Raw genomic sequence first — 27,698 nt, forward strand, 5'->3', positions numbered from 1 at the left:
ATCCCCAGTGTGTCTTTAGAGTTATCCCTAATCTTGGCCAGGTATTTCAATATGAAATTTATTGTGCTTGGGAGAAGCATATTTTAAATATCAATGTATATTGGCCAAGTTGAAGAGGAAGAGATAAAAGACTGGGGAGGTCAGGCATAGGAGACGGGGCTCACACCTGTAGTCCCAGCACTTTGGGAGGCTAAGACAGGAGAATCCCTTGAGGGCAAGAGTTCGAGACCAGCCTGGGCAACATAACAAGACACCATCTCTACAGAAATATTAAAAAATTAGCCAAGCATGGTGGCAATTGCCTATGTAGTCCTAGCTATTAGAGAGGCTGAGGTGGGAGGATCACGAGCCTAGGAGTTAGAGGCTACAGTGAGCTATGATCGTGCTACTGCACTCCAGCCTGAGCAACAGAATCAGACCCTGTCTCTTGAGGGGGCAAGGAAAGGGGGAAGATTGGGGAGCCTTCATGAAACAACAGTCACGTAGAACATGTTCTTTGTTTTCATTATTACATAACCATTTAAAAATGGTGGTGTTCTTCTGGGGTTTTGTGCTACTTCAGCTGAGCGGGCACTTCCAAGTTAGCTTGACTCAGCTGTCTACTGCCATATTAGGTTTATATTTAAACATCTGACTAAACCTACTGTTCCATGTCTGGGTAGGAAAGAGCAATGGCAGGAAGAGTATAGTCTCATAAAAACACTGATTAGAAGCATATTTCTTTTGAAGGGGATTGATATCTGTTACTTCTAGCTATAGAAACTGAGTTCTGTAACTTATTTTAAAGAAATTTAAATATGGTCAGTTCTAACTTGTTTGCATCTTGAATTGTGATTTTATGAAATTCTTCCCAGTTTTGACTCTACTTTGTGAGATATAAACTATATTACTGAAAATCCAGGCCCTGCTGTGTTGAATAAATTACAGTTCTGAGGAGACTTGGCTGTATATAATTTGTTTATTTTTCTTTAATACGTCTATTAGTATGAGCAAGCTGCCGATGCAGAACTAGCTTGGGTTGCTGAAACAAAACGGAAACTGATGGCTCTGGGTCCAATTCGCCTGGAACAGGACCAGACCACAGCTCAGCTTCAGGTACAGAAGGTATGTGCCCACTCTTTCCTGAGCTAACAGAATCATCAGTAACTTAGAGTGACAAGGAGAGTTTCGGACTATCCCATGTCAAGTGGAATAATTTAATGGCATGATGGTAAATAGAAATTAATTTTCTATGTACTTGGTTGAGACGAGGAAGAATTTTTTTTTTTTTTTTTTTTGCTTTGTAAGAAAGGAAAAATAGGCCCATTAATCCATAATTAGCAATTTCCTTGGTGATTTTTAGGAGAGTAGAAATTTTTGTAAGCTAGTAAAAAGATAAGCTAAAGAAGATGTTGGATAGGCAAAGTGTCAAACTGTATAAGAACAATTTTTAATGTGGCTTTTTCATGGATTTTGTCTTAACTTTCAGTAACACAGGGAAAGGGTCTTTTTACTTCTTGACTTAACTACATTTTACTTTTCAAAGGCTTTCTCCATTGACATTATTCGACACAAAGATTCAATGGATGAACTCTTCAGTCACCGTAGTGAAATCTTTGGCACATGTGGGGAGGAGCAGAAAACTGTATTACAGGTGAATTACATTTATTTATTTGCCATATTGTTCCTGTCTTGATCATGGTGAATTAGAAGCACAATTGTGAAATGATGGTTTAAGGCTTTTTCCTTCCTGGACTTTTCTTACAATTGTTATTACAGTCCAGCTTTATCCTTCTAAAAGGTCATACCTAAGTTTTAAAAGGATTGGTCAAGATAGTTTGTTGGCAGGTTTTTTTGTTTTGTTTTGTTTTGTTTTATAAAGGATATATTTAACCACAGTTTCCTCAGAAATACTCATAAACTGACTGAGCTACTCATCCTAAACATTTGAAGCATAAATGGCAGGTTTCTGGAAACTTTTTTTTAATCAGAAGAAAAATGACAGGCAAAACTTGGATAGGCAAAGATTCCATCGTAGCCCCTTAGATGTTCAGTTTTAAACTGATCCATTATAATAACACTATATTGGCCAGGCACGGTGGCTGATGCCTGTTATCCCAGCGTTTTGGGAGGCCAAGGTGGGTAGATTACCTGAGGTCAGCAGTTTGAGACCAGCCTGGCCAACATGGAGAAACCCTGTCTCTACTAAAAATACAAAAATTAGCTGGACCTGGCGGCGGGAACCTGTAATCCCAGCTACTCGGGAAGCTGAAGCAGGAGAATCCCTTGAACCCAGGAGGCGGAGGTTGCAGTGAGCCGAGATCACGCCACTGCACTCCAGCCTTGGTGACAAAGTGAGACACTGTCTCAAAAACATATATAATAATAATAATGCTATATCTAAGGTTGTGTGTCATTACTGAAAGATTAAATTTGCTGTTTTTCTTACACTATTTTACTGCCTTTTAAACTTTTATCTTTTAAAAATTAGAAATAAAATATATGTATGATAGGAAAATTAGAAAATTTCAGGTAAGTATAAAGAAAATAAAAATCACTTCTAATCTTACTTTATTCATATTTTAAAATAATTTGTGTATTCTTTTAGACTTTTTAATGTATATATACCTACTTTTTTTCTTAAGAGTTTATAATAGTAACACTTAAACTTTTTTTTTTTTTTTACTCACATAGGAAAAGACAGAGTCTCTAATACAGCAATATGAAGCCATTAGCCTACTCAATTCAGAGCGTTATGCCCGCCTAGAGCGGGCCCAGGTCTTAGTAAACCAGTTTTGGGAAACTTACGAAGAGCTCAGCCCCTGGATTGAGGAAACTCGGGCACTAATAGCACAGTTACCCCCTCCAGCCATTGATCATGAGCAGCTCAGGCAGCAACAAGAGGAAATGAGGGTAAGGAGCATGCCAAATTTCATTTTATTGCTCTAAAATGGTCTCTATAATTTATTTAAAAACAACATTTCTTAGTGTCTATAGGTGCAAGTTCTGTGTTGTGAAGTTAATTCTTAATCAGTTAGAATTCCTTTCATAATATATAATCTGAATTATTTCCTTTGTTGTTTAATATCAATTGATTAAACACTAAGATTATAGAGATATCAAGAACCTTGGAATGACAGAGCTAAAGAAACAACTCACTAAAAATCAATGGAATTTAAAATATTTCCGGGGATAGTAGCATGTTGTTACACTCAAGGTGTGGTTGGATGGTACTTTCTACTTAGGCACCAACTGGAGTGAAAGCCATGAGGTAATGTCAGAAGGCATTTGCTCTGTATAGTTAATGACACTTTAAAATGTTTATTTCTGGTTTATGGCTTGTGCTTATTGCTGTTCCTATAAGTGGAAGGATATAAACTGGACGTAGCCAACAGTAAAGTCAAGGAGTGGTTGGATTGCCAAAAATGTTGCTATTCATAGCTTATCCAGCTTGGTATCTCAGTCTGGGGAGGTAGACAATTATTAAACCATGTAGAGTAAAATAGAGTACATAGAAGTACTTATGATTACAGAAGAGTGTGGAGTAGACTTGTATGACACAGGTGGTAGGGGAAGAGAAGAGAGGATGTTTCCAGGAAGGCTGCTAGGGTGATGAGACGTCAGAACTGACTTTTAAAAATTAAGAGAATTGGGTAGAATCAGAACCTAAGATTTAGGTGTTTTTCTGTTCCTGCACAAATGGTGAGATGCTGGGCCTTGCTGGTTTTTAACAATTTTGTTTGTTCCTCTTAAAGTTGATATTAGCTCTGAACAAAGTAAGTGAACTGGTATAAAAGTATTCATTATGGTTTAATTGTTTTTTTACCTAGCAATTAAGGGAATCTATTGCTGAACACAAACCTCATATTGACAAACTACTAAAGATAGGCCCACAACTAAAGGAATTAAACCCCGAGGAAGGGGAAATGGTGGAAGAAAAATACCAGAAAGCAGAAAACATGTATGCCCAAATAAAGGAGGAGGTGCGCCAGCGAGCCCTGGCTCTGGATGAGGCCGTGTCCCAGTCCGCACAGGTATGTGTGTGTCTGACACTCATAACCTTCAACTGTCTGCTGTTCTAAACAAGAGGTCTCTGTATCAGGTATGCCTCTGTGCTCAGCAATGTCCAGACCAGCATGTTAATACTTGATTGGTATATAGAACAGAAAGCTTAGCCTATCTGCATTTTTATTCCAAGGAACATTGGCATACTGACATTCTGAGGAGAGTGAAATGCATCTTGGCTGGTATATATTGTCTGTTGATGGTTTCTCTGAAAACTTTATGTTGTGATGATCCTTTAGCACATGAGTTTGAATAAATCTACCTTGCAGATTCAAAAGCTGTGACTGCCTCAAAAAAGTGTTTGTTGAACCTGTTACTTTTTAGCTTTAGAGCAACAGCACATTAGTTTTCTTAAGCAACCAGCTAACTCATATTTAAGATGCTTGAGTAGGGAGTAGTAAGAGCCAAAGAGAAGCATAAACCAGCAGAGGGGTTTAAAGCATGTAACTACATACTTTCAACTAATATATTACTCTTAGTGGTACTGTTGTCATGTCTGGGTATTTTATTCCTATGTTTAGTCAATATTCTTGGTTAATATTTGTACTTACTCAAGTTTCTCCCCCCACCTTCCGTCCCATCTCTCACTCACATTGTGGAATGTGTTACTTTGTGTTGTTGCTGCCTGCTCCTGTCTTCCCCACATCGTCACATTTCATTGTTGTGTTGACCGCGCCCACCATTACAGATTACAGAGGTAAGGTACCCATCCCCATTGGGACTAGGGTGTTCTTATAATGCTGAAAATTGAGGTCATTACCTATAAGGGAATTTCCCTTAACTTTAGTGGAATAAATTTAATTAGTGCAGTTTATTATGTCAGTTTCATCTGGGGTGGAACCTAGACGTGAGAGAGATGGGAAGTGATTTTGTTAAAAGGAGTCCCACCATGTTTTTTCTATAGGACACTTGAAATTGATAAGCCTTTCTCTAACTAAAACCAGAGTTGGTTTGAGATAGATTTTTCTTAGGAGGCAAGCTTATCTGTTTTGCTCTCTTTTCTCCCCTCTCTGCATCAAATTTTAATGAGAACTTTTCAGTTGTAGTCATGTTCTTCAAAGTACCAGAAAACTGGGACAGTAATAATTCTTTAAGAACAAGGTTAGATTTGGTCTTCCTTAATTACCTTAAATTATTCCAACATTTTTTCCTCTTACTGTTCGATAAGGTGGGTCATTAAATTGCATGCCATGATACTTTTAAACTACAAGTCGTGTAGCATATTAAGTTCCCCATCCATTTACACAGCTGGTGGAGGGCATCTAACTTGTTGGTCTAGTCTGTTGCATGCAACTGTCATTTCAGATGTTGACATACTGACTCTCAGCAGTTTCATAGTCTTGTCCCTTTTTTGTTACATGAGTTGGAATAGGAGAAATATTGTGGCAGCACTAAAGATTTGAATTGGTTTCTAGTATATTCATATATTTAGAGTCTTAAAATAAATATTGGCTTTTTTTTTTTTTTTTTCCTAATGGGCCAGTTCTGGTGTACTATGCCCAAAACAGTTTTGGAGTTTTTTTGTGTGTTTTTTTGTTTTGTTTTGTTTTGTTTTGTTTTGTTTTGTTTGAGACAGAGTCTTACTCTGTCACCCAGGCTGGAGTGCAGTGGCACAATCTCAGCTCACTGCAACCTCTGCCCCCCAGGTTCAAGTGATTCGTGCCTCAGCCTCCCTAGTAGCTGGGACTACAGGCGCACACCACCAAGGCCAGCTAATTTTTTGATTTTTAGTAGGGACAGAGTTTCACCATGTTGGCCAGGCTGGTCTCGAACTCCTGACCTCAGGTGATCCACACACCTCAGCCTCCCAAGGTGCTGGGAGTGAGCCACACAGGTGTGAGCCACTGCCCCTCACACACACAGGTGTGAGCCACTGCCCCTGGCCCAAAACAGTTTCTTAACCAAACTCAACACTTAACAGCCATTGGGCTAGACTGAGCACAGGTTATCCTAAACAGTACTAGGACAATATCTTGTCCTTATTCCTTAACATTTCCCCAAGAAGAGTGATGAGGTATGCTGTGATGGTAATGTTCCAACATTTGTTTAGTTTCATGATAAAATTGAGCCTATGTTGGAGACACTGGAGAATCTTTCCTCTCGCCTACGTATGCCACCACTGATCCCTGCTGAAGTAGACAAGATCAGAGAGTGCATCAGTGACAATAAGAGTGCCACCGTGGAGCTAGAAAAACTGCAGCCATCCTTTGAGGCCTTGAAGCGCCGTGGAGAGGAGCTCATTGGACGATCTCAGGGAGCAGACAAGGATCTGGCTGCAAAAGGTGCTTGATGACTGTCATTATTTTTAAAAATCAACAGAATAAATTCTAGGCTGTGGTTACTTTCAGCATCCCACCAGATTTATTTCTTTCTTTGAATGTAAAGGCAGTCCCCAGTAATGAGTATTCCAGAAAGTCATTGGAAAATCATTTGGAATTCAGAACACATTTCCCCATTGAAACAAGGTTACAATTGGTAGTTAGATTCCCAGGCCAGGAAACAAAAGCTCCTTTAACCCCTAACGTGAGTAAACTACGGTATCAGTAGTGGGTAGAACATAGCTACCTTTTGTAACACTTTCCATGGGAAACATACAAGTTTAACACAGAACACTGGAAACAGAGTTCTCATCTCAGCCCTTTTGTAAGTTAGGGGGTTTGTATCCTAGCACTACCTTTATAGTAGGTGATAGCTCATTTCTGGATTACTTCTGTAATCCCTTTATGTGGGAGACCAATGTAAGAGGAAAACGCTAGTGTAGAAATAGGCCAGGGCCACCCGCAGTGGCTCATGCCTGTAACCCCAGCACTTTGGGAGGCTGAGGTGGGCAAATCACTCAAGGCCAGGAGTTCGACACCAGCCTGGCCAACATAGCAAAATTTTGTAAAAATACAAAAATTGGCTGGGCGTGGTGGTGTGCGCCTGTAATCTCAACCATTCAGGAGGCTGAGGCGGAAGAATCACTTGAACCTGGGAGGCAGGTGAGCCAAGATCACGCCGCTGCACTCCAGCCTGGGTGACAGAGTGAAATTCCCTCTCTTTAAAAAAAAAAAAAGAAATAAATAAATAAATAATAGGCCAGGTGCGGTGGCTCATGCTGATAATCCAAGCACTTTGGGAGGGCAAAGCGGGTGGATCACCTGAGGTCAGGAATTTGAGACCAGCCTGGCCAACATGGTGAAACCCCGACTCTACTAAAAATATAAAAATTAGCCGGGCATGGTGGCGCATGCCTGTAATCCTGGCTACTTGGGAGGCTGAGGCAGGAGAATCTCTGGAACCCGGAGGCAGAGGTTGCAGTGAGCCGAGATTGCACCACTGCACTCCAGTCTGGGTGACAAGAGCGAGACTCCGTCTCAAAAAAGAAAAGAAGAAAAGAAAGAAAGAATAGTAAAACTAAAATAGAAAATTATCCTTTAGTTATAAATGCTTAGCATTTTTTTTTTAAAGATAGTTTTGTTGAAAAGGTCAGAGTTAGATGGAATTTCTGAAGAGACCAATTTCAGGCTCTTAGGGAAGTTCTATTCATATCTCTTTTTTTAACCTGCTCAGAAATCCAGGATAAATTGGATCAAATGGTATTCTTCTGGGAGGACATCAAAGCTCGGGCTGAAGAGCGAGAAATCAAATTTCTTGATGTCCTTGAATTAGCGGAGAAGTTCTGGTATGACATGGCAGCTCTCCTGACCACCATCAAAGACACCCAGGATATTGTCCATGACTTGGAAAGCCCAGGCATTGATCCTTCCATCATCAAACAACAGGTTGAAGCTGCTGAGGTAAGAATGAAACAAAACCTTTTCTCTTAGGTGTCTGTCCCCTAGAAAAAGCACTTTATCAAATCAAAGTGAGGTATGTTAATAGCTTAGCCAGGCTGAGTACCTTAAAGGTTTCTGTTTTTGTTTTTGTTTTTTGCTCTTGTCACCCAGGCTGGAATGCAATTGCATGATCTTGGCTCACTGCAACCTCCGCCTCCCGGGTTCAAGCGGTTCTCCTGCCTCAGCCTCCTGAGTAGCTGGGATTACAGGCATGCACCACTATGCCTGGCTAATTTTTGTATTTTTAGTAGAGACGGGCGGGGGGGGTTCCCCATATTGACCAGCTGGTTCCAAACTCCTGACCTCAGATGATCCACCCACCTCGGCCTCCCAAAGTGCTGGGATTACAGGTGTGAGCCACTGCTCCAGGCCTAAAGTTTCTGTTTAAGTTGAGACATTCTCCAATTGAAAAAAACCTGCTCATTATATTACATTTCTTAAGTGTAGAAAAATAGATGGTAGACAATAAAAATCGATTTTTGGACTCATTATCTAGAGATAACAGTTGTTACTTTGACATACTTTTTTCTAGTCTTTTGGAGCTTTTTTCTTTTTTTTCTTTTTTTTTCTTTTTATTTTTTATTTTTATTTTTTTGAGACAGCCTCTCACTGCAACCCAGGCTGGATTGCAGTAGCACGATCTTGGCTCACTGCAACCTCCACCTCCCAGGCTCAAGCAATCCAACCATCTCAGCCTACCTAGTAGCTGGGACTACAGTCATATGCCACCACACCCGGCTATTTTTTTGGAGGCAGGAAGGGATGAACCTTTTGTAAATGATTGAAGCTCACTGTGCCTTTTCTATACTATTTTATATATACATATATCTATATGTAATACATATTTTGTGTATATGAAAAATAACCACTTAGAGTCTGAAGCTTTAGCGTCCAGATAAGTGAAATTGACAGTTACATTGCACATCTGCTATTGATGGGGTATAAATCACATTTGCAAAGTTTGGTAAGTTCTGTTCTGTTTTCTGTTTTGGCTTATATTCTGTTCATTTACATGTAGACTATTAAGGAAGAGACAGATGGTCTGCATGAGGAGCTGGAGTTTATTCGGATCCTTGGAGCAGATTTGATTTTTGCCTGTGGAGAAACTGAGAAGCCTGAAGTGAGGAAGAGCATTGATGAGGTGTGGAGAAATGGATGAGGCATTCAGTTAGAACATTAGTGGGCTCAGACTGAAGAGTGATACTGATTGAAGAATGTGATTGAATGTTTTTCCCCTAGATGAATAATGCTTGGGAGAACTTAAACAAAACATGGAAAGAGAGGCTAGAAAAACTTGAGGATGCTATGCAAGCTGCTGTGCAGTATCAGGACACTCTTCAGGTGAGAGGCCAGTAGGTGACCACCAAGGAAATACAGGTTCTGTTTTTTGTCATTTTTATCATTTTCAGAATTCAGCACAAGAGTGGATCACCTTCACAGGACTGCAGACCTAAGATAGTGCTATTTCCACAAATCTAGCCAAAGTTCCCCACTTGTAGTGAAAAAAGTAGTGACATCTGTCTGAATTCTTACTCTTCCTGCCATTTTTATCGTTCCCTGCTCATCATAGATTCATTCAACTATGTTGTGAAGCTGGTCTTACTGTGAAAGTCATTGCTTGCCAGAGGTTCCAAACCCAGGTTATCTTCAAGCACAGTTTGGCACAGTTACTTCAGAACACCATGAGCTTGCTAGCTGGGATTGAGAAATCTTAACTTTTATTCAAATTTAGTATTTCCAAATTGTACTTTATTTTGAACATTATTTTGATAATGTTGGCTCCATTATTAAATCACTGTATTATTAATAAAGATCATTATTCCTTATCTGTGCCCCTTACCTAAAATCACAAACAGCACAAGGTGCTTTGATTGATTTATGTCTTCTTATGTTAGCAGGGATAATGTTCATTCTCTCCCAAATACTTCTGGTTGTTTTTGACTGTTTACTTGTCTTTTGTTCTAGTCTATGTTTGACTGGCTAGATAACACTGTGATTAAACTCTGCACCATGCCCCCTGTTGGCACGGACCTCAATACTGTTAAAGATCAGTTAAATGAAATGAAGGTTTGTATCTGGGTATGGCTTTTGAAGAACAGTTGTTTTATTTTAGTTTTTAAAGACTTGATTTGATGTTAACATTGAGTGTGTCTTTGGCAGGAGTTCAAAGTCGAAGTTTACCAGCAGCAAATTGAGATGGAGAAGCTTAATCACCAGGGTGAACTGATGTTAAAGAAAGCTACTGATGAGACAGACAGAGACATTATACGAGAACCACTGACAGAACTCAAGCACCTCTGGGAGAACCTGGGTGAGAAAATTGCCCACCGACAGGTAAGGCAGGTGGTAGATGACATCAGTGAACTACTCTCTGCTCTTTTCTAATTTCCTAATGAATGTTCCCTTTCTGTCTTTTCCTGAGTAGCACAAACTAGAAGGTGCTCTGTTGGCCCTTGGTCAGTTCCAACATGCCTTAGAGGAACTAATGAGTTGGCTGACTCATACTGAAGAGTTGTTAGATGCTCAGAGACCAATAAGTGGAGACCCAAAAGTCATTGAAGTTGAGCTCGCAAAACACCATGTAAGTATTTTCATTTCTTCATCTTTAACCCTATTGAGACCAGATATTGCCACCAGAAGCATTCGAATGTTGTGTATACCTTAGAGAACCAAGTTAGATGATATCCATGGAGATAAATTATGTTGTTCAACATTTTTTAGGTCCTAAAAAATGATGTTTTGGCTCATCAAGCCACAGTGGAAACAGTCAACAAAGCTGGCAATGAGCTTCTTGAATCCAGTGCTGGAGATGATGCCAGCAGCTTAAGGAGCCGTTTGGAAACCATGAACCAATGCTGGGAGTCAGTGTTACAGAAAACAGAGGAGAGGGAGCAGCAGCTTCAGTCAACTCTGCAGCAGGTACATGTGACATCCAAGTGAGGTAGGAAGAGCTATACAGATAACAGAAAGCCTGTCTAAGAGAGAGGAGATCAATTCGAAAAGCAAAGAACCCCTTATGTCTTGAGGGGAAGGTTCATACTGTGCTGTAATTTATCTGGAAAGAGCAGCTTTTGATTGGGTAGTTCTTTTTTGAATTCGTTTGTAGCTCAGTCTTTTTATTCACTATTCAAAGTTAGTAGATCTTCACTTGTATGATTCCCTTTTTGTGTTGGATCAAGTCAGGTCTCTCCCTGTTCAAGAGTACCTTAATCATATAGTCAATTCACCTGATTGTGTCAAGCATTTATAATATGTTATAGTGAGGTCTAAAGGGTTCTGCTAGATTCTAACAATAATATTGGCCCCATGCTAATCTGGCAACAGAACAGCTTTGCCAGAGAGCAGCCCAGAATTCCTCCCTCAAGATAAATTCCTCATATCATTTGGAAAGTTTACTTTTGAAGCTGAGAATTGATTACTGATGTGGTTGACATATTTTTTTCTATATCTTTTTCTCAAAAAGGCCCAGGGCTTCCACAGTGAAATTGAAGATTTCCTCTTGGAACTTACTAGAATGGAGAGCCAGCTTTCTGCATCTAAGCCCACAGGAGGACTTCCTGAAACTGCTAGGGAACAGCTTGATACACATATGGTAATAGCAGTTTTTTTAAATTGAGTATAAGCATCCCATATTCAATAGCTCCCTTCCAAGTTCATAGTGATGTTTTAATATGTATCTGGAAATCTACAAAGTAGTGCATTTTTACCAAAAATATAGTATAACCTTTGGGGATTGCTGCCTGTTACAGGCTTCTAATACCTTACAGTAGGCAGCAGTAGTGACAGGCAAGGGTCAGCTGGAAATTTTGAGTTAATCGGCTTTATTGGCACACATATATTGACTTGAAGATGACAGCATCAAGAAGAAAAATATATAACACAGATGTGTTTGTACTTAAGAAGGAAACTACTTAATGGAGGTTTATGGAAATCAAATAGTTACTAACAGTATTTCAAGAATGCATGCTAGAACCAAAAGCAACATAATTTCTAGGCAAATTTTTCATGAAAAGTGAAAATAGATTATTGGAGTCTTTTGAGGGATCTCTAATCCTTAAAAAATGTTTTTCTTCTATGGGTGATAAAATTATTTTAATATTTTAATTTGTCACTTATTTTATTTAGTAAAATATGTTAATATTTACATTTTAATACAAATGAATTCTAAGTAATTAGTATTTCCTTATTACAGCTACTTTTATTATTAAGTATGGTGGGTCTCATTCCCTTATAGCTCAGCACTTGCACTGATTCCAAAAGAATGGCTTTTAATCAAGATGATCTCTTCCTGGACTTTCCCAGACTCTGCTACAGAATCTATATGTAGGTGTCTTCCAGAGAATGGGTATAATTGATATCTTTCCTGCCTTTTCTTGTAGGAACTCTATTCCCAGCTGAAAGCCAGGGAAGAGACTTATAATCAACTACTTGACAAGGGCAGACTCATGCTTCTAAGCCGTGACGACTCTGGGTCTGGCTCCAAGACAGAACAGAGTGTAGCACTTTTGGAGCAGAAGTGGCATGCGGTCAGCAGTAAGATGGAAGAAAGAAAGGTACAGTGTATGATCCCCATGTTTGAGTAATTTACTGACTGATTGCATGTATAATAATTGCCATCTTATTTATATGAAGATTTTTTGAAGACCAGGGTATTGTAACAGAAGTTGCAGAACTGATTCTGTCCGTGTTGAGTCGCATTGATGTTACAAGTTTCTGTTGTTGTTTGCTTATATAATTATTCATTCCTTACCTGTTAAGACATTACTGCCATTGTTGCTCCATGGTGGGTTTTATGTCCTATATTAATCATCAGTTTGTGTTCTACTTAAAAACAAGGTTTTGCTGGAGTTGGTGTCTTGGAGTGGAGAGATTGGGGACAGGGCATGTAGGGACGATGACTAATAATTCTCCACAAGGAATTTGGTTCCTAATGTAAATGCAGTATGCAAGGAAATTTACTAGAAATCAGGAGAGAAGTAAATTATATGACCTCTTCCTACTCATCCTCAAAGATCAAATTCTCTTCTCTACAAAATAATGAAAGATGATTAGGGATGAAGGTGTTTGCCCAAAAAGATTATTTTTTATGAGTACAGAGTTTCACTGTATTTTTTGCTGGTCAGATCAAGTATGCAATATATACATAAACCTGTTGACCACATTCACTCAATGAATAGTTATTAAGCAAGTGTGTGCCAAGCCCCGTGCCTGATTTATGGTGGAAACACTAAAGATGACCCTATCATTGGGAAATTAATGAACAGAAGGACATAAAACACATGAATATCTTGAGAGAAGCATTAATTTCCTAAAAGCCTTCTAGCATGGGATTGGGTAATTTGGTTATGTAAAGAATGGCTAAAGGACCTAAGTGTATGCTAATTCTTGGACAGGGCCAGACCTGGGGGCTCGCACCTGTAATTCCAGCACTTGGGAGGCTGATGCAGGAGGATTGCTTAACACCAGGAGTTTGAGACCAGCCTGGGCAATATAGCAAGACCCCATCTCTACAAAAATACCTAAAAATTAGCCAGGTGTGATGGCACATGCCTGTAGTCCTAGCTACTTGGGAGGCTGAAGTAGGAGGCTCACCTGATCCTGGAGGGTTGAGGCTGCAGTGAGAGGTGATGGTGCCACTGCATTCTAGCTTGGGTGACATCAAGAACCTGTCTCCAAAAAAAAAAAAAACACAACTAATCCTTGGACAGGCTGTCATCCATAGATCCTGCAGAAGGCAAAGCTAAGATTAAATAAACTGAGACAGATTCTAGCTCATAAACAAGAAATTTTCAGAGAGTTTTCTTAATAGTTGAGCAAAATACCTTAAGACATAGTTGCCCATCATCAGAAATGGTCAGGCAAAAACTGAGTGTCAAGGATAGTTTATTATCTTGCAGGAACATTACCTTCAGGATCAGTAAAATCATTTATTAAATGTGTGTGGTGCTGTATTAAGAAAATACAGGCCAGGCGCGGTGGCTCAAGCCTGTAATCCCAGCACTTTGGGAGGCCGAGACGGGCGGATCACAAGGTCAGAAGATCGAGACCATCCTGGCTAACCCGGTGAAACCCCGTCTCTACTAAAAAATACCAAAAACTAGCTGGGCGAGGTGGCGGGCGCCTGTAGTCCCAGTTACTTGGGAGGCTGAGGCAGGAGAATGGCGTAAACCCGGGAGGCGGAGCTTGCAGTGAGCTGAGATCCGGCCACTGCACTCCAGCCCGGGCGACAGAGGGAAACTCCCTCTTAAAAAAAAAAAAAAAAAAAAAAAACAAAGAATATGTAGATATAAAGAATATAAAGATATAAATTAGATATAAAAGCATATCTTTTATATCTATAAAGTAGATATAAAAAATATAAAGAATATATAGATAAAATGATGTGGAAAGAATTCCTATCTAGGAAGTTGTAATATATTAATTTCTAAACATTCCTCTGTATATTTGAAGTGGATTTCATTTTTCCACCTGATTTGTTTAGATTGGGTTTGTACATTTTTATAACATTTATTGTAATAGCTTCTTTTTTGGGTGGCGGTGGGGGAGTTACAAAAATAACCTGAAAAGGCAAAAAGGAAAATAGAAATTATAACCCAGTCAGGTAGAATTAACAAGTTAACATTTTTAGTGTACATCTTGGAGTTTCTTCTGTGAATATTTTGGAAATACTCATTTTTGCCAGCCCATCATTTTTACTTTGCCTGCCTAGTAGGTCGGCCAGAGGCAGAAGTCATTACCAAAAGGTTAGTGTAGGTCTCTGAGGATGGAGTTTATGAACTCTGTGGGATTGAAGTGTACTTGTGAGGAGCAGCCTTTTCCCTGAATGACCTGTTGTTGTTGCCGTTCTTAGGTAAATGAAAGTGTCTGAAAATCTACATCTAGTGTTGTCAGATTTTTGCCTAGAATGTCTTGGCTTCTTTCATTACCTCTTCTTCTTATAGCATAAGCATAATTTTTAGACTCATATTTTCATATGCTATATTTTCTGAAAACATGTATTTAAACAAAGAGTACTACATTGAACATCATCTTTGTAGTAAATTGCTTTTCATTTAGCCATTTTTATACCACAAAAAGTATATTAAAGGAAACTGAAACATTACCCAAAGCAGGTTGCAGATCCTACAGCTGTCACCACTGAAGGGTCTGTTCACTTACTGTTATTGAATAGTCTTTATCCCGTTCAAGGAAATGGAGAGTAGCAGAGAAAGGAACTTAGCTGCTTATTGTGCTCTATTTCCTTTTCCATGTACACAGTTCTTGCCCACTTGTTTCAGACAATAACATTAAAATGTCCCCTTCTTTACAAATAAAGCATGTTTGAAGGTCAATTAAATGAGGCTTCCTTTTTAGAGGTCATTTCATTTGGTGTACAATTCATGCCTTTGTTGCTGAAACTATAATTCCTGAAATTGGCACTTTTTCTTTGTGTGTGTGTGTTTTACTTGAAATTCAGTCAAAGCTGGAAGAGGCCCTCAACTTGGCAACAGAATTCCAGAATTCCCTACAAGAATTTATCAACTGGCTCACTCTAGCAGAGCAGAGTTTAAACATCGCTTCTCCACCAAGCCTGATTCTAAATACTGTCCTTTCCCAGATAGAAGAGCACAAGGTAACTATGATATTACGATGCTGCCTTCTTTTTGAAAGCACTAATTGAAAGAAATGCCCCTTTATCTTATCTTAAGCTTAAAAAGAGCACTGTTGTTCCTTCAGGTTTTTGCTAATGAAGTAAATGCTCATCGAGACCAGATCATTGAGCTGGATCAAACTGGGAATCAATTAAAGTTCCTTAGCCAAAAACAGGATGTTGTTCTGATCAAGAATTTGTTGGTTAGCGTGCAGTCTCGATGGGAGAAGGTTGTCCAGCGATCTATTGAAAGAGGGCGATCACTAGATGATGCCAGGAAGCGGGCAAAACAAGTAAGTTGGGGAGGAGAGATACTAATTCACTGAAGAATCTTGGGCTGCATGTATTGAGTCTCTGGGATGATTCTCAAATGTGCTGTATAGTGTGTATATTCATTCCTGTTAACTTACTTCTTATGTAATTTTAGTTCCATGAAGCTTGGAAAAAACTGATTGACTGGCTAGAAGATGCCGAGAGTCACCTGGACTCAGAACTAGAGATATCCAATGACCCAGACAAAATTAAACTTCAGCTTTCTAAGCATAAGGTAAAGCAGTTAATTGGTCTTAGGTCCCAAGAATACTATTCACTAAAGCTTGTAGCTTGCCAAAAATACAAATCAGAGCTAGTAAAAAGAAAACCAATCGGTTATGTTTAAAAGTCAAAATGATGAAGCCAGGGTTCCATTTTATATCTAGATAATCTAATCATGATATTTGCTCATTTAAATAACAGTTTAAGCAAAGTAGATATGGGAGTAACTAGTTAAAACTGTAGGCTTTCACAAATTGTCAGGCACTTCTGTGTATGATATAAACAAAAAATTATGAATTTCTTAAGGGTAAGCTATGGTTAATTTTAGTTCAAAAAAAGTGGTGACATTCATACTTTATTTGGTTTCTAGCCTGAAAACTCAAATTATTTTGTTCCAAATCAAGATGTCATCTGACTTTTAACACTTTTTTGTTTTCTTTCTGGAAACATAGGAGTTTCAGAAAACTCTTGGTGGCAAGCAGCCTGTATATGATACCACAATTAGAACTGGCAGAGCACTGAAAGAAAAGACTTTGCTTCCCGAAGATACTCAGAAACTTGACAATTTCCTAGGAGAAGTCAGAGACAAATGGGATACTGTTTGTGGCAAGTCTGTGGAGCGGTGAGCATGAATGTCCCCTTCAGGGGTCTAACCGGGATCCCAAAAGCAAGAGGCTCTTACCAGATTCTATAAAATGGTGATAAAGCTAATGCATCAGTAAGAGGTTTTGTACCATCTTAACACCACCAGTTAGTTCAAAGACTGTTATAATTTAAATAAAATGTATAAAAATTCTCATTTTAAACTTGAACTTTACTGTATTAGAAAGAGAGAGACCTATAAAATCAAAGCAACAATAATAGAAGATCAGTAACTCAAAAGTATTTGTAAATCGTCAATTTGTAATACCAACAGCTGTCTTATTGACTGCTCTGGGACACTCCAAAGCCTCTACATGCATTACCTCATTTTACCATAATGATACCTGACCTTTGCTGGGCAATTGCTACTGAATATATACCAAACAGTGGCTAATAATAATTTAATCGTTATAACCACTGAGGTGGGTACCACTTTTATTGCCATTTTACAGATGAGAAAATGACCATAAAGAGGTTCTTAACTCCCCTAAGGTCACTCAGCTACCATATTGGCAAAGCTGAGGTTTAAACCGTGGCAGTTTGGTTCTAAAAGTTGTACTTTTATCTATTCGTACCCACTATGCCATGCTAAATATTACAATATCGCTACCCTATTTGTACTTTTTTTTCTTTTTTTTTTTGAGAAGGAGTCTTGCTGTGTCTCCCAGGCTAGAGTGCAGTGGCACGATCTCGGCTCACTGCAAGCTCCGCCTCCTGGGTTCACACCATTCTCCTGCCTCAGCCTCCTGAGTAGCTGGGACTACAGGCACCTGCCACCACGCTTGGCTAATTTTTTGTATTTTTAGTAGAGATGAGGTTTCACTATGTTAGCCAGGATGGTCTCAATCACCTGACCTCATGATCCACCCGCCTCAGCCTCCCAAAGTGCTGGGATTACAGGCATGAGCCACCGTGCCCAGCATTTTTCTTTTTTTTTTTTTTGGTCTTGTTGAGACAGGGTCTAGCTCTCTCACCCAGGCTGGAGTGCAGAGCTTACTGCAGCCTTCAACTCCTGGGCTCAAGTGATCCTCCCACCTCAGCCTCTCGAGTAGCTCAGACTATAGGCATGTGCCACCACACCTGGCTAATGTTTTTTGTTTTTGTTTTTGAGACGGAATCTTCCTCTGTCGCCCAGGCTGGAGTGCAGTGGCACAATCTCGGCTCGGCTCACTGCAACCTCCGTCTCCCGGGTTCAAGCAATTCTCCTTCCTCAGCCTCCTGAGTAGCTGGGACTATAGGTGCACGCCACCACGCCCAGCTAATTTTTAAAAATATTTTTAGTAGAGATGGGGTTTCACCATATTGACCAGGCTGGTCTGGAACTCCTGACCTCTTGATCCACCCGCCTCGGCGTCCCAAAGTGCTGGGATTACAGGCGTCAGCCACCACACCCAGCCATTGATTTTTATTTGAGTAGAGACAAGGTCTTGCTATTGTCCAGGCTGTTCTCTAACTCCTGACCTCAAGTGATCCTCCCACCTTGGCCTGCCAGAGTGCTGGGATTACAAGTGTGAGCCAACACACTTGGCCTGTACTCCAATTTTTTTTGATGAGGTGGCTGAGGTTCAGGGAGATGAAGAAACAGCCTAAGGTCACACAACTGATACAGAGCTAGGAGTTGAACTCCTGATTCCTGATGATTACCAAAACCGTCATCTTTTACTTGGAATGGTATAAGGTGATTAACACAGACCTTGGGTTGTTAGAGTGTGCCTGTGTGTCACTGGGCTATAAGATGCCTGAAGGGTATCTCTCTCTGTCCCCTGTGCTACCCTTAATCCATTCTAGAGGGTGGTTTGATTTAAAATGTCTCACCATCTCTCAGTTACTTTTTACTCTATTTCTAACTGTTCTAATGTAGATGTCACTCTCTATATAGGGTTCAAACAATATTCCCTTCCAGCGAGGCAGAATTGTGGGCCATTTGTAAAAGGAATCCCTAAAAATGGTAGCATTTGTGTGCATTTCTCAGGCAGCACAAGTTGGAGGAAGCCCTGCTCTTTTCGGGTCAGTTCATGGATGCTTTGCAGGCCTTGGTTGACTGGTTATACAAGGTGGAGCCACAGCTGGCTGAGGACCAACCCGTGCACGGGGACCTCGACCTCGTCATGAACCTCATGGATGCACACAAGGTAAGGGCGAGGTCTGGGCTATGTTGGAGTGCAGTGCCCTAGGATCTTCTACACGTGATTGCCTCTGCCCTTCTTTCTAGGGGAGAAAGAGAGCCTGACAGTTGCTTTGTGTGTTCAAACAAACTGTTGCTGAGATTCTGCATTAGTCACAGAATTTACCAAAATTGGTGTGATTCAGATTTGGCAATGTGTAAACTTCACTTCAAGGTTGCTCCTCTTCCTGTTTGTTTCAGTTGAGTCACAAAATGGATTTAAATTCCAACGGAAACCCGTAAGATATCCATTTCCACTGACTCCTAAAATGGAAATGAGTGATTTTTTTTAAACCACTTCTGAACCTAACAGTCTTAACACCATGCACGCCAATATTTAACATCATCTCTACCTGTCATGTTGGATTATGTAATATCCTCCTGTTTCAGCACAAGCATTTAACTTTACCTTGAAATTACAACAGATTCTTGTTATGTGCAGAGCAGTTATGTTTTTATTTCCCATAATTCTGGAAACATTAGTATAATGATTACCATTTTATAGATGAAGAAACTGGGCCTTAAGCAACTTTTCAAAATTATGTGTCTCCCAAATGCCTGAGCTAGCATTTAGAGCCACATTTTCTGGTTGTTTTTTTTCTTTTTTTTTTTTTCATGAGATTTGGTCTCGCCATGTTGCCCAGACTGGTCTTGAACTCCTGGGCTCAAGCAATCCTCTCATCTTGGCATCCCAAAATGCTGGGATTGCAGGCATGAGCCACTGCGCCCAGCCTGGTTGTTTTTTCTTATACATTGCTCTGCCTCCCTCTATGCATAAAAGACACATGATTAGAACCTACCAAGAAAATTATTATTTCCCAGTGGTTTCTTGGACTCAAAACATTCCTCAAACAAACTAATTCTCCTATTTTCTTTTCTAGGTTTTCCAGAAGGAACTGGGAAAGCGAACAGGAACCGTTCAGGTCCTGAAGCGGTCAGGCCGTGAGCTGATTGAGAATAGTCGAGATGACACCACTTGGGTAAAAGGGCAGCTCCAGGAACTGAGCACTCGCTGGGACACTGTCTGTAAACTCTCTGTTTCCAAACAAAGCCGGCTTGAGCAGGCCTTGAAACAGGTAAGAGACATTTGCTGTCCCAACCCAAGGGACAGATCTGAGTGGGTTTATTTTGTTTTTCTTTTACTAGAATCTGTTCCAGTCAGTCTTGAATTAAGTGTAACAGAGTTGAAAATTGATACTCTGAATGTTCTATAAAACTTTTAACATTCATTTTGAGAAATAATGAATTCAGCTGATTTTCAAAGATCTACAAATGAAAGATAACCTTTGTGGAGTTTTGATGAGGCCATGAAATGTCTGAATGAACACTGGACCCTTTCCCTGGCATGTCCCAGTGTCTAGGTCCTTGGCTGCAGAGAGAGGTTGAATCTTTTGTGCTTGGTTATTTCAGGCGGAAGTGTTTCGGGACACAGTTCACATGCTGTTGGAGTGGCTTTCTGAAGCAGAGCAAACGCTTCGCTTTCGGGGAGCACTTCCTGATGACACAGAGGCCCTGCAGTCTCTCATTGACACCCATAAGGTAATTCAGCCTTGCGGTTTGGTGGCCTCATGCTACCTACCACCTTGAGGGCTGCCTACCACTAAATGAAAGCAACTTTTTCTTGGAATTATCAGAACTCACATGAGAAGGAACAAAACCAGAGTGGCCCTAGCTCATAGCAGGAATGAAAGGGAAATAGCTGGTGGGTTTTTTGATATCTTAAACATTAACATTCATTCTTAGAAAAGTAATATATGTTGATTGTAACAAGTTTTTAAAACATGGTATTATATAAAGAAAAACGTGGACTATTTCATCTTCTTTCCTCCTCACCTGCATATTCCTTTGTTTGCCTTTCCTTATGTTACCAGCTTTAGGCCCTGATATGATCCCCCAGAACCACTTACCAAGCTGTAGAGTATGGTGCAGTGTCTGGGGTCTCAGTCTATCCTAAAGAGGTGGGAAATGTTGTTTCCCTTTTTAAATTTTTATTTTATCCACTCAGAGATTTTAATCATGGTTTTATCATTACATTCTGTTATGGGTATTTTTAAAATATTATGATTTTTATAACTATAATTATATTTTTCCAATACAAATATGTTTACCAACATGAAATGAATAAATGAAAAATGGGATTAAAAAAGAAAGAAACTAACTCGAATAGGAAAAAGGGGGCATACCTCTGTGTGTCCTATTCTTGTTGTCATCTCCACCAGAGAAAGTCATTCTTGTGTAAACCCCTCACCTTCCCACATCTTTTAGAATTAAAATGCCATAAATAACTAAGTACAGGCTTTTAGAGGTCTGTGTCAACACATGGAGGAAAAAGAAAACATTGAAATTTATCCCCCCTCAATGTAAACTAACAGTGCTGCTAATGTAGACTTTTTAAGTATTTGTTTTAAAATCTTTTTTGTTTAGGAATTCATGAAGAAAGTAGAAGAAAAGCGAGTGGACGTTAACTCAGCAGTAGCCATGGGAGAAGTCATCCTGGCTGTCTGCCACCCCGATTGCATCACAACCATCAAACACTGGATCACCATCATCCGAGCTCGCTTTGAGGAGGTGAGTCCCTTGTTCAGAGGAGGACCACACACGCCCAGTAAACTATTACTATAGTATAGTATTTTTCTCCTAGGTAAGGAATCTTTCACTCACTGTGAATATCTCAGCAAAAATTAAGTTAACATTTTAGTAAAGACTGTTTTCTTGGTAATGTGTGGCAACGGGGAGTAGTAGTGTTGGCATAGTGCTATGTTAATAGTGACTTTCAGTGGACATGTTGTGTGTAGTGTCCCTTCCTGGGAAGTCCTGTGTTAATAGGATGTAGAGCTGACCCTGGAACAATGTGTGTTTCAGCTGCACAGGTCCACTTATATGCGGTTATTGTTCAGTAAATACAGTCAGCCCTCCATATTGGTTGGGGTCCACATTCACAGCCAAACGTGGAAAGAAAATACAGTATTCACGGGAAGCGAAGCCCATGTGTACAGAGGGCAGACTTTTGCAGGTTCCACAAAACCAATTACAGACCTTGAGTATGCATGGATTTTAGTATCCGCAGGTGGTACTGGGACCAGTTCCCTGTGGATACCAAGGAACAACTATACTAGATTTGCTTTCAAGAGAGCTGATATTTTATTCCAGCTCTTATCCCAGTTGTCACTGGGGTAATAGTGAAGTCTCTTGACTGTTTGGGTGCTCTCTCCTCTAAAAAGTCATTGGGTTCGCCGGGAGCAGTGGATCACGCCTGTAATCCTAGAACTTTGGGAGGCTGAGGCAGGCGGATTACCCGAGCTCAGGAGTTCAAGACAAGCCTGGGCAACATGGTGAAACCCGTCTCTACAAAAATACAAAAAATTAGCCGGGCATGGTGGCGCAAGTCTGTAATCCCAGTTACTTGGGAGGCTGAAGCAGGAGAATCACTTGAACCCAGGAGGCAGAGGTTGCAGTGAGCCGAGTTTGTGCCACTGCACTCCAGTCTGGGTGACAGAGCAAGAGTCTGTCTCCAAAAAAATAAACAAAAATAAAAAGTCATTGTGAAAATCAGATGAAAAAGGGCTTTGGAAACAAACAGGTATGCTTGACTGAAAGAGACCATGGTTTCCTTCTTTTTCCACAGGTCCTGACATGGGCTAAGCAGCACCAGCAGCGTCTTGAAACGGCCTTGTCAGAACTGGTGGCTAATGCTGAGCTCCTGGAAGAACTTCTGGCGTGGATCCAGTGGGCTGAGACCACCCTCATTCAGCGGGATCAGGAGCCAATCCCGCAGAACATTGACCGAGTTAAAGCCCTTATCGCTGAGCATCAGGTGTCTTAACCTCACTGTGTGATCACTGGTGTTTTCCATGTTGGGCATGGATACCATCTCTGTTGCCCTGTATATTTGTTTTTAAATTGCTGCTTAACACATTACCACAGACTTAGCATCTTAAAACAACACATACTTACTTACCTCATAGTTTCTGTGCTTCAGTCACCTGGGCATGAGTTGACTAGGTCCTCTTCCTGTAGTCTCCCCAGGCAGAAATCAGGGTGTCAGCTAGTACTATAGTCTGATCTGGAGTTCAGGGTCCTCTTTTAGGCTCACTCAGGTTGTTGGCAGAATCCAGGTCCTGGTGGATGTAGGACTGAGGTCTCTAACTTTCTTGCTGGCTCTCAGCTAGGAGTTGCTCTTACCTCCTAGAGGCCCCCTCAGGTCTTAGCCACACAGCCAGCTGGAGAAACTGTCCAAGGTCCTATATGGAGTCTTGAAATGTAATGGAGAATGAAATGTAATTACAAGAGTGACTGTTCTATCATTTGCCCACACTCAAGGGAGGGGGATTACATAGAGTGTGCATACAGGAGTGGGAATCTTGGGGGCCTTCTTAGAAGTCTGCCTGCCACAGCCTGTTTTTATTGACCATCATCTGAGCCAAGGGCCCACTGGTCCCCATTATACCTAGTTCAGAAAGCTCTCTCACATGAACCCAGTGATCAGTGAAGGTGCACATCAGACTAAACTGAATGGAGGAAAGCTCAGGTGAGCCATCTTCATAATATATCCTTAAGAGGCAAATACTGTTTTTAACCATAATCATTTATACTGAATTCAAGTGTGAATCTTGATTAGTTATACTGTAGACTGTATGGTCTTTTTAGTTTATATAAACAATTACCCCTGCAAGTGAGAACTCAGTATACAGATGGTCCCTGACTTGCAGTCTTTCAACTTTATGATGGTTCAAAGGTTATACGTATTCAGTAGAAACCATACAATTCGAGGCCAGGTGCAGTGGCACACACCTGTAATCCCAGCACTTTCGGAGGCTGAGGGGGGCAGATCACTTGAGGTCAGGAGTTTGAGACCAGCCTAGCCAACATGGTGAAACTCTATTCTCTACTAAAAATATAAAAATTAGTTGGGTGTGGTTGTGGTTGTGATTGCCTGTAATCCCAGCTACTCAAGCGGCTGAGGCAGGAGAATCACTTGAACCAGGGACGTAGAGGTTGCAGTGAGCTGAGATCGCACCACTGCACTCCAGCCTGGGTGACAGAGCAAGACTCCGTCTCAAAAACAAAACAAAATAAAAAATACACTTTGAGTACCCATACAACCATTCTTTCACTTTGATTACATGAGATAGTCAACACTATTATAAAATAGGGTCTGTGTTAGATGATTTTGCCTAACTGTAGACTAACGTGTTTTGAGCATGTTTAAGGTTGGCCAGGCTAAGCTACGATGTTCCATATTTTAGGTGTGTTATATTTTCAGCTTAACGATGGGTTTGCCAGAATGTAACTTCGTCATAAATCGAGGAGCACCTATCCTTCCTGTGGGATGTACCTCCTCTCTGAGAGATTATCTTCTTCCTATCCAGTTCCTCTCTTTTCTGTTTTCCCCTCTCTCCTCTATGTCTTCAGTCTCTCCCTGTTTATTCTTTTCTCTAAAGCTTCCAGACATGTCCTTCCAACCCAGTGTTCCTCTCAAGTTACCACTGTGTTGCCTCCCTCCTTTTTCAGCTACGCTTCTTGTTCCCTGTCTCATCTCCATTTTTCCCATCACTCCCCAGGTCCCTGTGGTCTGGCTGACACTGTTCTGGTCACATTCTACTGGCTAAATCCAACAGAGGTTTTTCAGTCTTTATTTTGTTTGACATGTGACATAGCTGGCTCTTCATCCCTTCCCAAAACTTTCCTTTTGACTTCTGTGTCCTTTAATCTTTGTGTTTTCCTCTGATCTCTCTGACTGTTCCTTTTTAGTCTTTTTAGCTGGTTCCTCTTCCCTGCCTATGCATTAATGTTGTTCCCTGACGTCTCATTTGTGATGCTCTCACACTGCTGAGATTTATCTGGTCTAACAGCTTTAGCTATTACCTATAAAGCTTCTGCATCTTTTTCTTTTTTTTTTTTTCTTTTTATTTTTGGTGGGTACATAGTAGGTGTATATAGGGTATATGGGATATTTTGATACAAGCACAAAATGTGTAATAGTCACATCAGAGTAAATGGGGTATCTATCATCTCAACCATTTATCCTTTATGCTACAAACCAATTACACTCTTTTAGTTATTTTAAAATGTACAATTAAATTATTGTTGACTATAGTCATTCTATTGTGCTATCAAATACTAGATCTTATTAATTCTTTCTATTTTTTTGTACCCATTAACCATCCCCATGTCTCCCACCAAACTCACACTACCCTTCCCAGCCTGTGGTAGCCATCATTCTACTATCTATCTCCATCAGTTCAATTGTTTTAATTTTTTTTTTATTATGATAAGTTCTAGGGTACATGTGCACAACGTGCAGGTTTGTTACATATGTATACATGTGCCATGTTGGTGAGCTGCACCCATCAACTCATCATTTACGCCAGGTATATCTCCTAATGCTATCCCTCCCCCCACCCCCTCCCCACAATAGGACCCAGTGTGTGATGCTCCCCTTCCTGTGTCCAAGTGATCTCATTGTTCAGTTCCCACCTGTGAGTGAGAACATGCAGTGTTTTTCTGTTCTTGCAATAGTTTGCTGAGAATGATGGTTTCCAGCTGCATCCATGTCCCTACAAAGGACATGAACTCATCCTTTTTTATGGCTGCATAGTATTCCATGGTGTATATGTGCCACATTTTCTTAATCCAGTCTGTCACTGATGGACATTTGGGTTGATTCCAAGTATTTGCTATTGTGAATAGTGCCGCAATAAACATACGTGTGCATGTGTCTTTATAGTAGCATGACTTATAATCCTTTGGGTATATCCCCAGTAATGGGATGGCTGGGTCAAATGGTATTTCTAGTTCTAGATCCTTGAGGAATCACCACACTGTTTTCCACAGTGGTTGAACTAGTTTACAGTCCCACCAACAGTGTAAAAGTGTTCCTATTTTTCCACATCCTCTCCAGCACCTGTTGTTTCCTGATTTTTTAATGATCACCATTCTAACTGGTGTGAGATGGTATCTCATTGTGGTTTTGATTTGCATTTCTCTGATGGCCAGTGATGATGAGCGTTTTTTCATGTGTCTGTTGGCTGTCTTTGCATCTTTTTCATCTCCAGCACCATCATCTCCTAAAGTCCAGACATACAGTAAACTAGAAGCCATTCTAAAATTCCACTTCATCTTTGCCTCCTTGCCTGACACTATTTGTCCATTCCAAATCTGCCTCCCCTTTCCTCATTCAGAAGGCTGTGATGTCTGGAGTTCCTTCTTTTCCTCTTCCCCCTACATCTAGCCACTCACCAGGGCTTGTCAGTCCCAGTTTCAAAATATCTCTTGGCTCCATCTTCCCAGCCCTGGCTCCAACCCTCACCGTGTTTTGCCTCAGTTACTGCAATGGTTTCTTAACCTGTCTTCTCACTGCTAGGCACTCCCTATCCCACACTTCCCCCCACCCCCATATCACTCCACCTTTTACACTGAAGCCAGAGTGATAGCTGTAAAGCATAGGTCGGATCATATCTCTTACCTGGATCGAAATCTTTCAGCTGCCCCCCATTGCTCTCAGAATAAATGGCCAACCCTTAGCCTGACACAGAAGCCTTTTGTGATCTGTCTCCTGCCTGCCTCTCCAACCCTTCCTCTTGCCATTCCTCTGATTGCATCCCCTGCCCAGCCAGTGAGTGGAGGGGTCCTGGTCACAGCACTGTCAGGCATCCCTGTCTCTGTTTAGGTTGCACCCTCTTCCAGGACTGCCTTCCTACCATTTGTTGACTATTTCTTCATTGCTCAGTGTGTCAGTCCATTTGCATTGCTCTAAAGGAATTCCTGAGACTGGGTAATTTATAAAGAAAACAGGTTTATTTTGGCTTACGGTTCTGCAGGCTGTACAGGAAGCATGGTGCCAATATCTGCTTCTGGTGAAGGCCTCAGGAAGCTTAGAATCATGGTGGAAGGCAAAGGGGAGCCAGCATGTTACATGGCAAGAGAGGGAAAGAGAGAAAGAGGAGGAGATAGCAGGCTCCTTTTAAACAGCCAGCTCTCATGTGAACTAACAGCAAGAACTCACTCATTACCATGGGGAGGGCACCAAGGCCATTCATGAGGAATTTGCCCCCATAACTCAATCACGTCCCATTAGACCCCACCTCCAACATTGGAAATCACATTTCAACACGAGATTTGGAGGGGACAAGTATCCAAACTACATAACATACCTCAGTAACTCAACTCAGGCACTGGCCTCCAGGCAGACTTTCCTACCACCACAAGCCATAAAGTACCCATCCTAGCTCTTCTTTTGCCCCCATAGGAGTAAAAATACAATTTTTAACTCTTTTTCATATTTTTTGTGTTTAACAGACGTTTATGGAGGAGATGACTCGCAAACAGCCTGATGTGGACCGGGTCACCAAGACATACAAAAGGAAAAATATAGAGCCTACTCACGCGCCTTTCATAGAGAAATCCCGCAGCGGAGGCAGTATGTTTCCAGCCCCCTCTGTTAGGATGCTTCATTCCTGCTAATTGAAGATGAGCACTTTCCAAATGCCTGTCAAAAAAAAATTGTATTCCATTTTCAAAAACCGTGTTGGTTTTGAACCAAAATCTTTTGTTTTTGAAACTCACTTTTCTTACATTGACAGACAGTAGCTATACTCCATATTCTTGGATTGGTATGAAATTATGAGGTGGTTAAGCTTATTCTTTAACAGTGGCCTTTCCATTGTTTTGGTTATCAGCGCTAGCTGTTTACATTTGACTTGCACTAATTCAATCAGCAAAACAGCTCCTGCAGCATATGTTGCTTTTTTAGTTGAGTTAATGTGTCATCAGCTCACTAAGGTGGGACAGAATTGCTTGGAGATATGTAGGCGGCAGGTAAGTATGTGCTGGGAGGATCAATACTTTTGGAATTAGTATACCTCCG

The 27,698-nt window shown here is 40.7% G+C and overlaps 1 protein-coding gene across 4 annotated transcripts in view; it reads left to right on the plus strand.

Moving 5' to 3' along the window:
* Positions 1-27,698, plus strand: part of MACF1 (microtubule-actin crosslinking factor 1) — a 407,350-nt gene that overhangs the window by 350,964 nt on the left and 28,688 nt on the right. For all 4 annotated transcript variants that reach the window (XM_025361749.1, XM_025361739.1, XM_025361720.1 and 1 more), the window contains 25 exons: positions 985-1,104; positions 1,526-1,633; positions 2,674-2,892; positions 3,810-4,013; positions 4,733-4,741; positions 6,095-6,326; positions 7,597-7,823; positions 8,881-9,003; positions 9,102-9,203; positions 9,828-9,929; positions 10,023-10,196; positions 10,288-10,443; positions 10,584-10,781; positions 11,326-11,454; positions 12,242-12,415; positions 15,319-15,474; positions 15,579-15,785; positions 15,920-16,039; positions 16,479-16,648; positions 18,641-18,800; positions 19,714-19,908; positions 20,243-20,371; positions 21,257-21,400; positions 22,458-22,646; positions 27,131-27,251. In XM_025361749.1, the coding sequence (XP_025217534.1) occupies positions 985-1,104; positions 1,526-1,633; positions 2,674-2,892; positions 3,810-4,013; positions 4,733-4,741; positions 6,095-6,326; positions 7,597-7,823; positions 8,881-9,003; positions 9,102-9,203; positions 9,828-9,929; positions 10,023-10,196; positions 10,288-10,443; positions 10,584-10,781; positions 11,326-11,454; positions 12,242-12,415; positions 15,319-15,474; positions 15,579-15,785; positions 15,920-16,039; positions 16,479-16,648; positions 18,641-18,800; positions 19,714-19,908; positions 20,243-20,371; positions 21,257-21,400; positions 22,458-22,646; positions 27,131-27,251 (3,868 nt within the window). The remainder of the gene's footprint in view (positions 1-984; positions 1,105-1,525; positions 1,634-2,673; positions 2,893-3,809; positions 4,014-4,732; positions 4,742-6,094; positions 6,327-7,596; positions 7,824-8,880; positions 9,004-9,101; positions 9,204-9,827; positions 9,930-10,022; positions 10,197-10,287; positions 10,444-10,583; positions 10,782-11,325; positions 11,455-12,241; positions 12,416-15,318; positions 15,475-15,578; positions 15,786-15,919; positions 16,040-16,478; positions 16,649-18,640; positions 18,801-19,713; positions 19,909-20,242; positions 20,372-21,256; positions 21,401-22,457; positions 22,647-27,130; positions 27,252-27,698) is intronic.

The sequence above is a fragment of the Theropithecus gelada genome, chromosome 1, assembly GCF_003255815.1.
Source record: "Theropithecus gelada isolate Dixy chromosome 1, Tgel_1.0, whole genome shotgun sequence".
NCBI classification, from domain to species: Eukaryota; Metazoa; Chordata; class Mammalia; order Primates; family Cercopithecidae; genus Theropithecus; species Theropithecus gelada.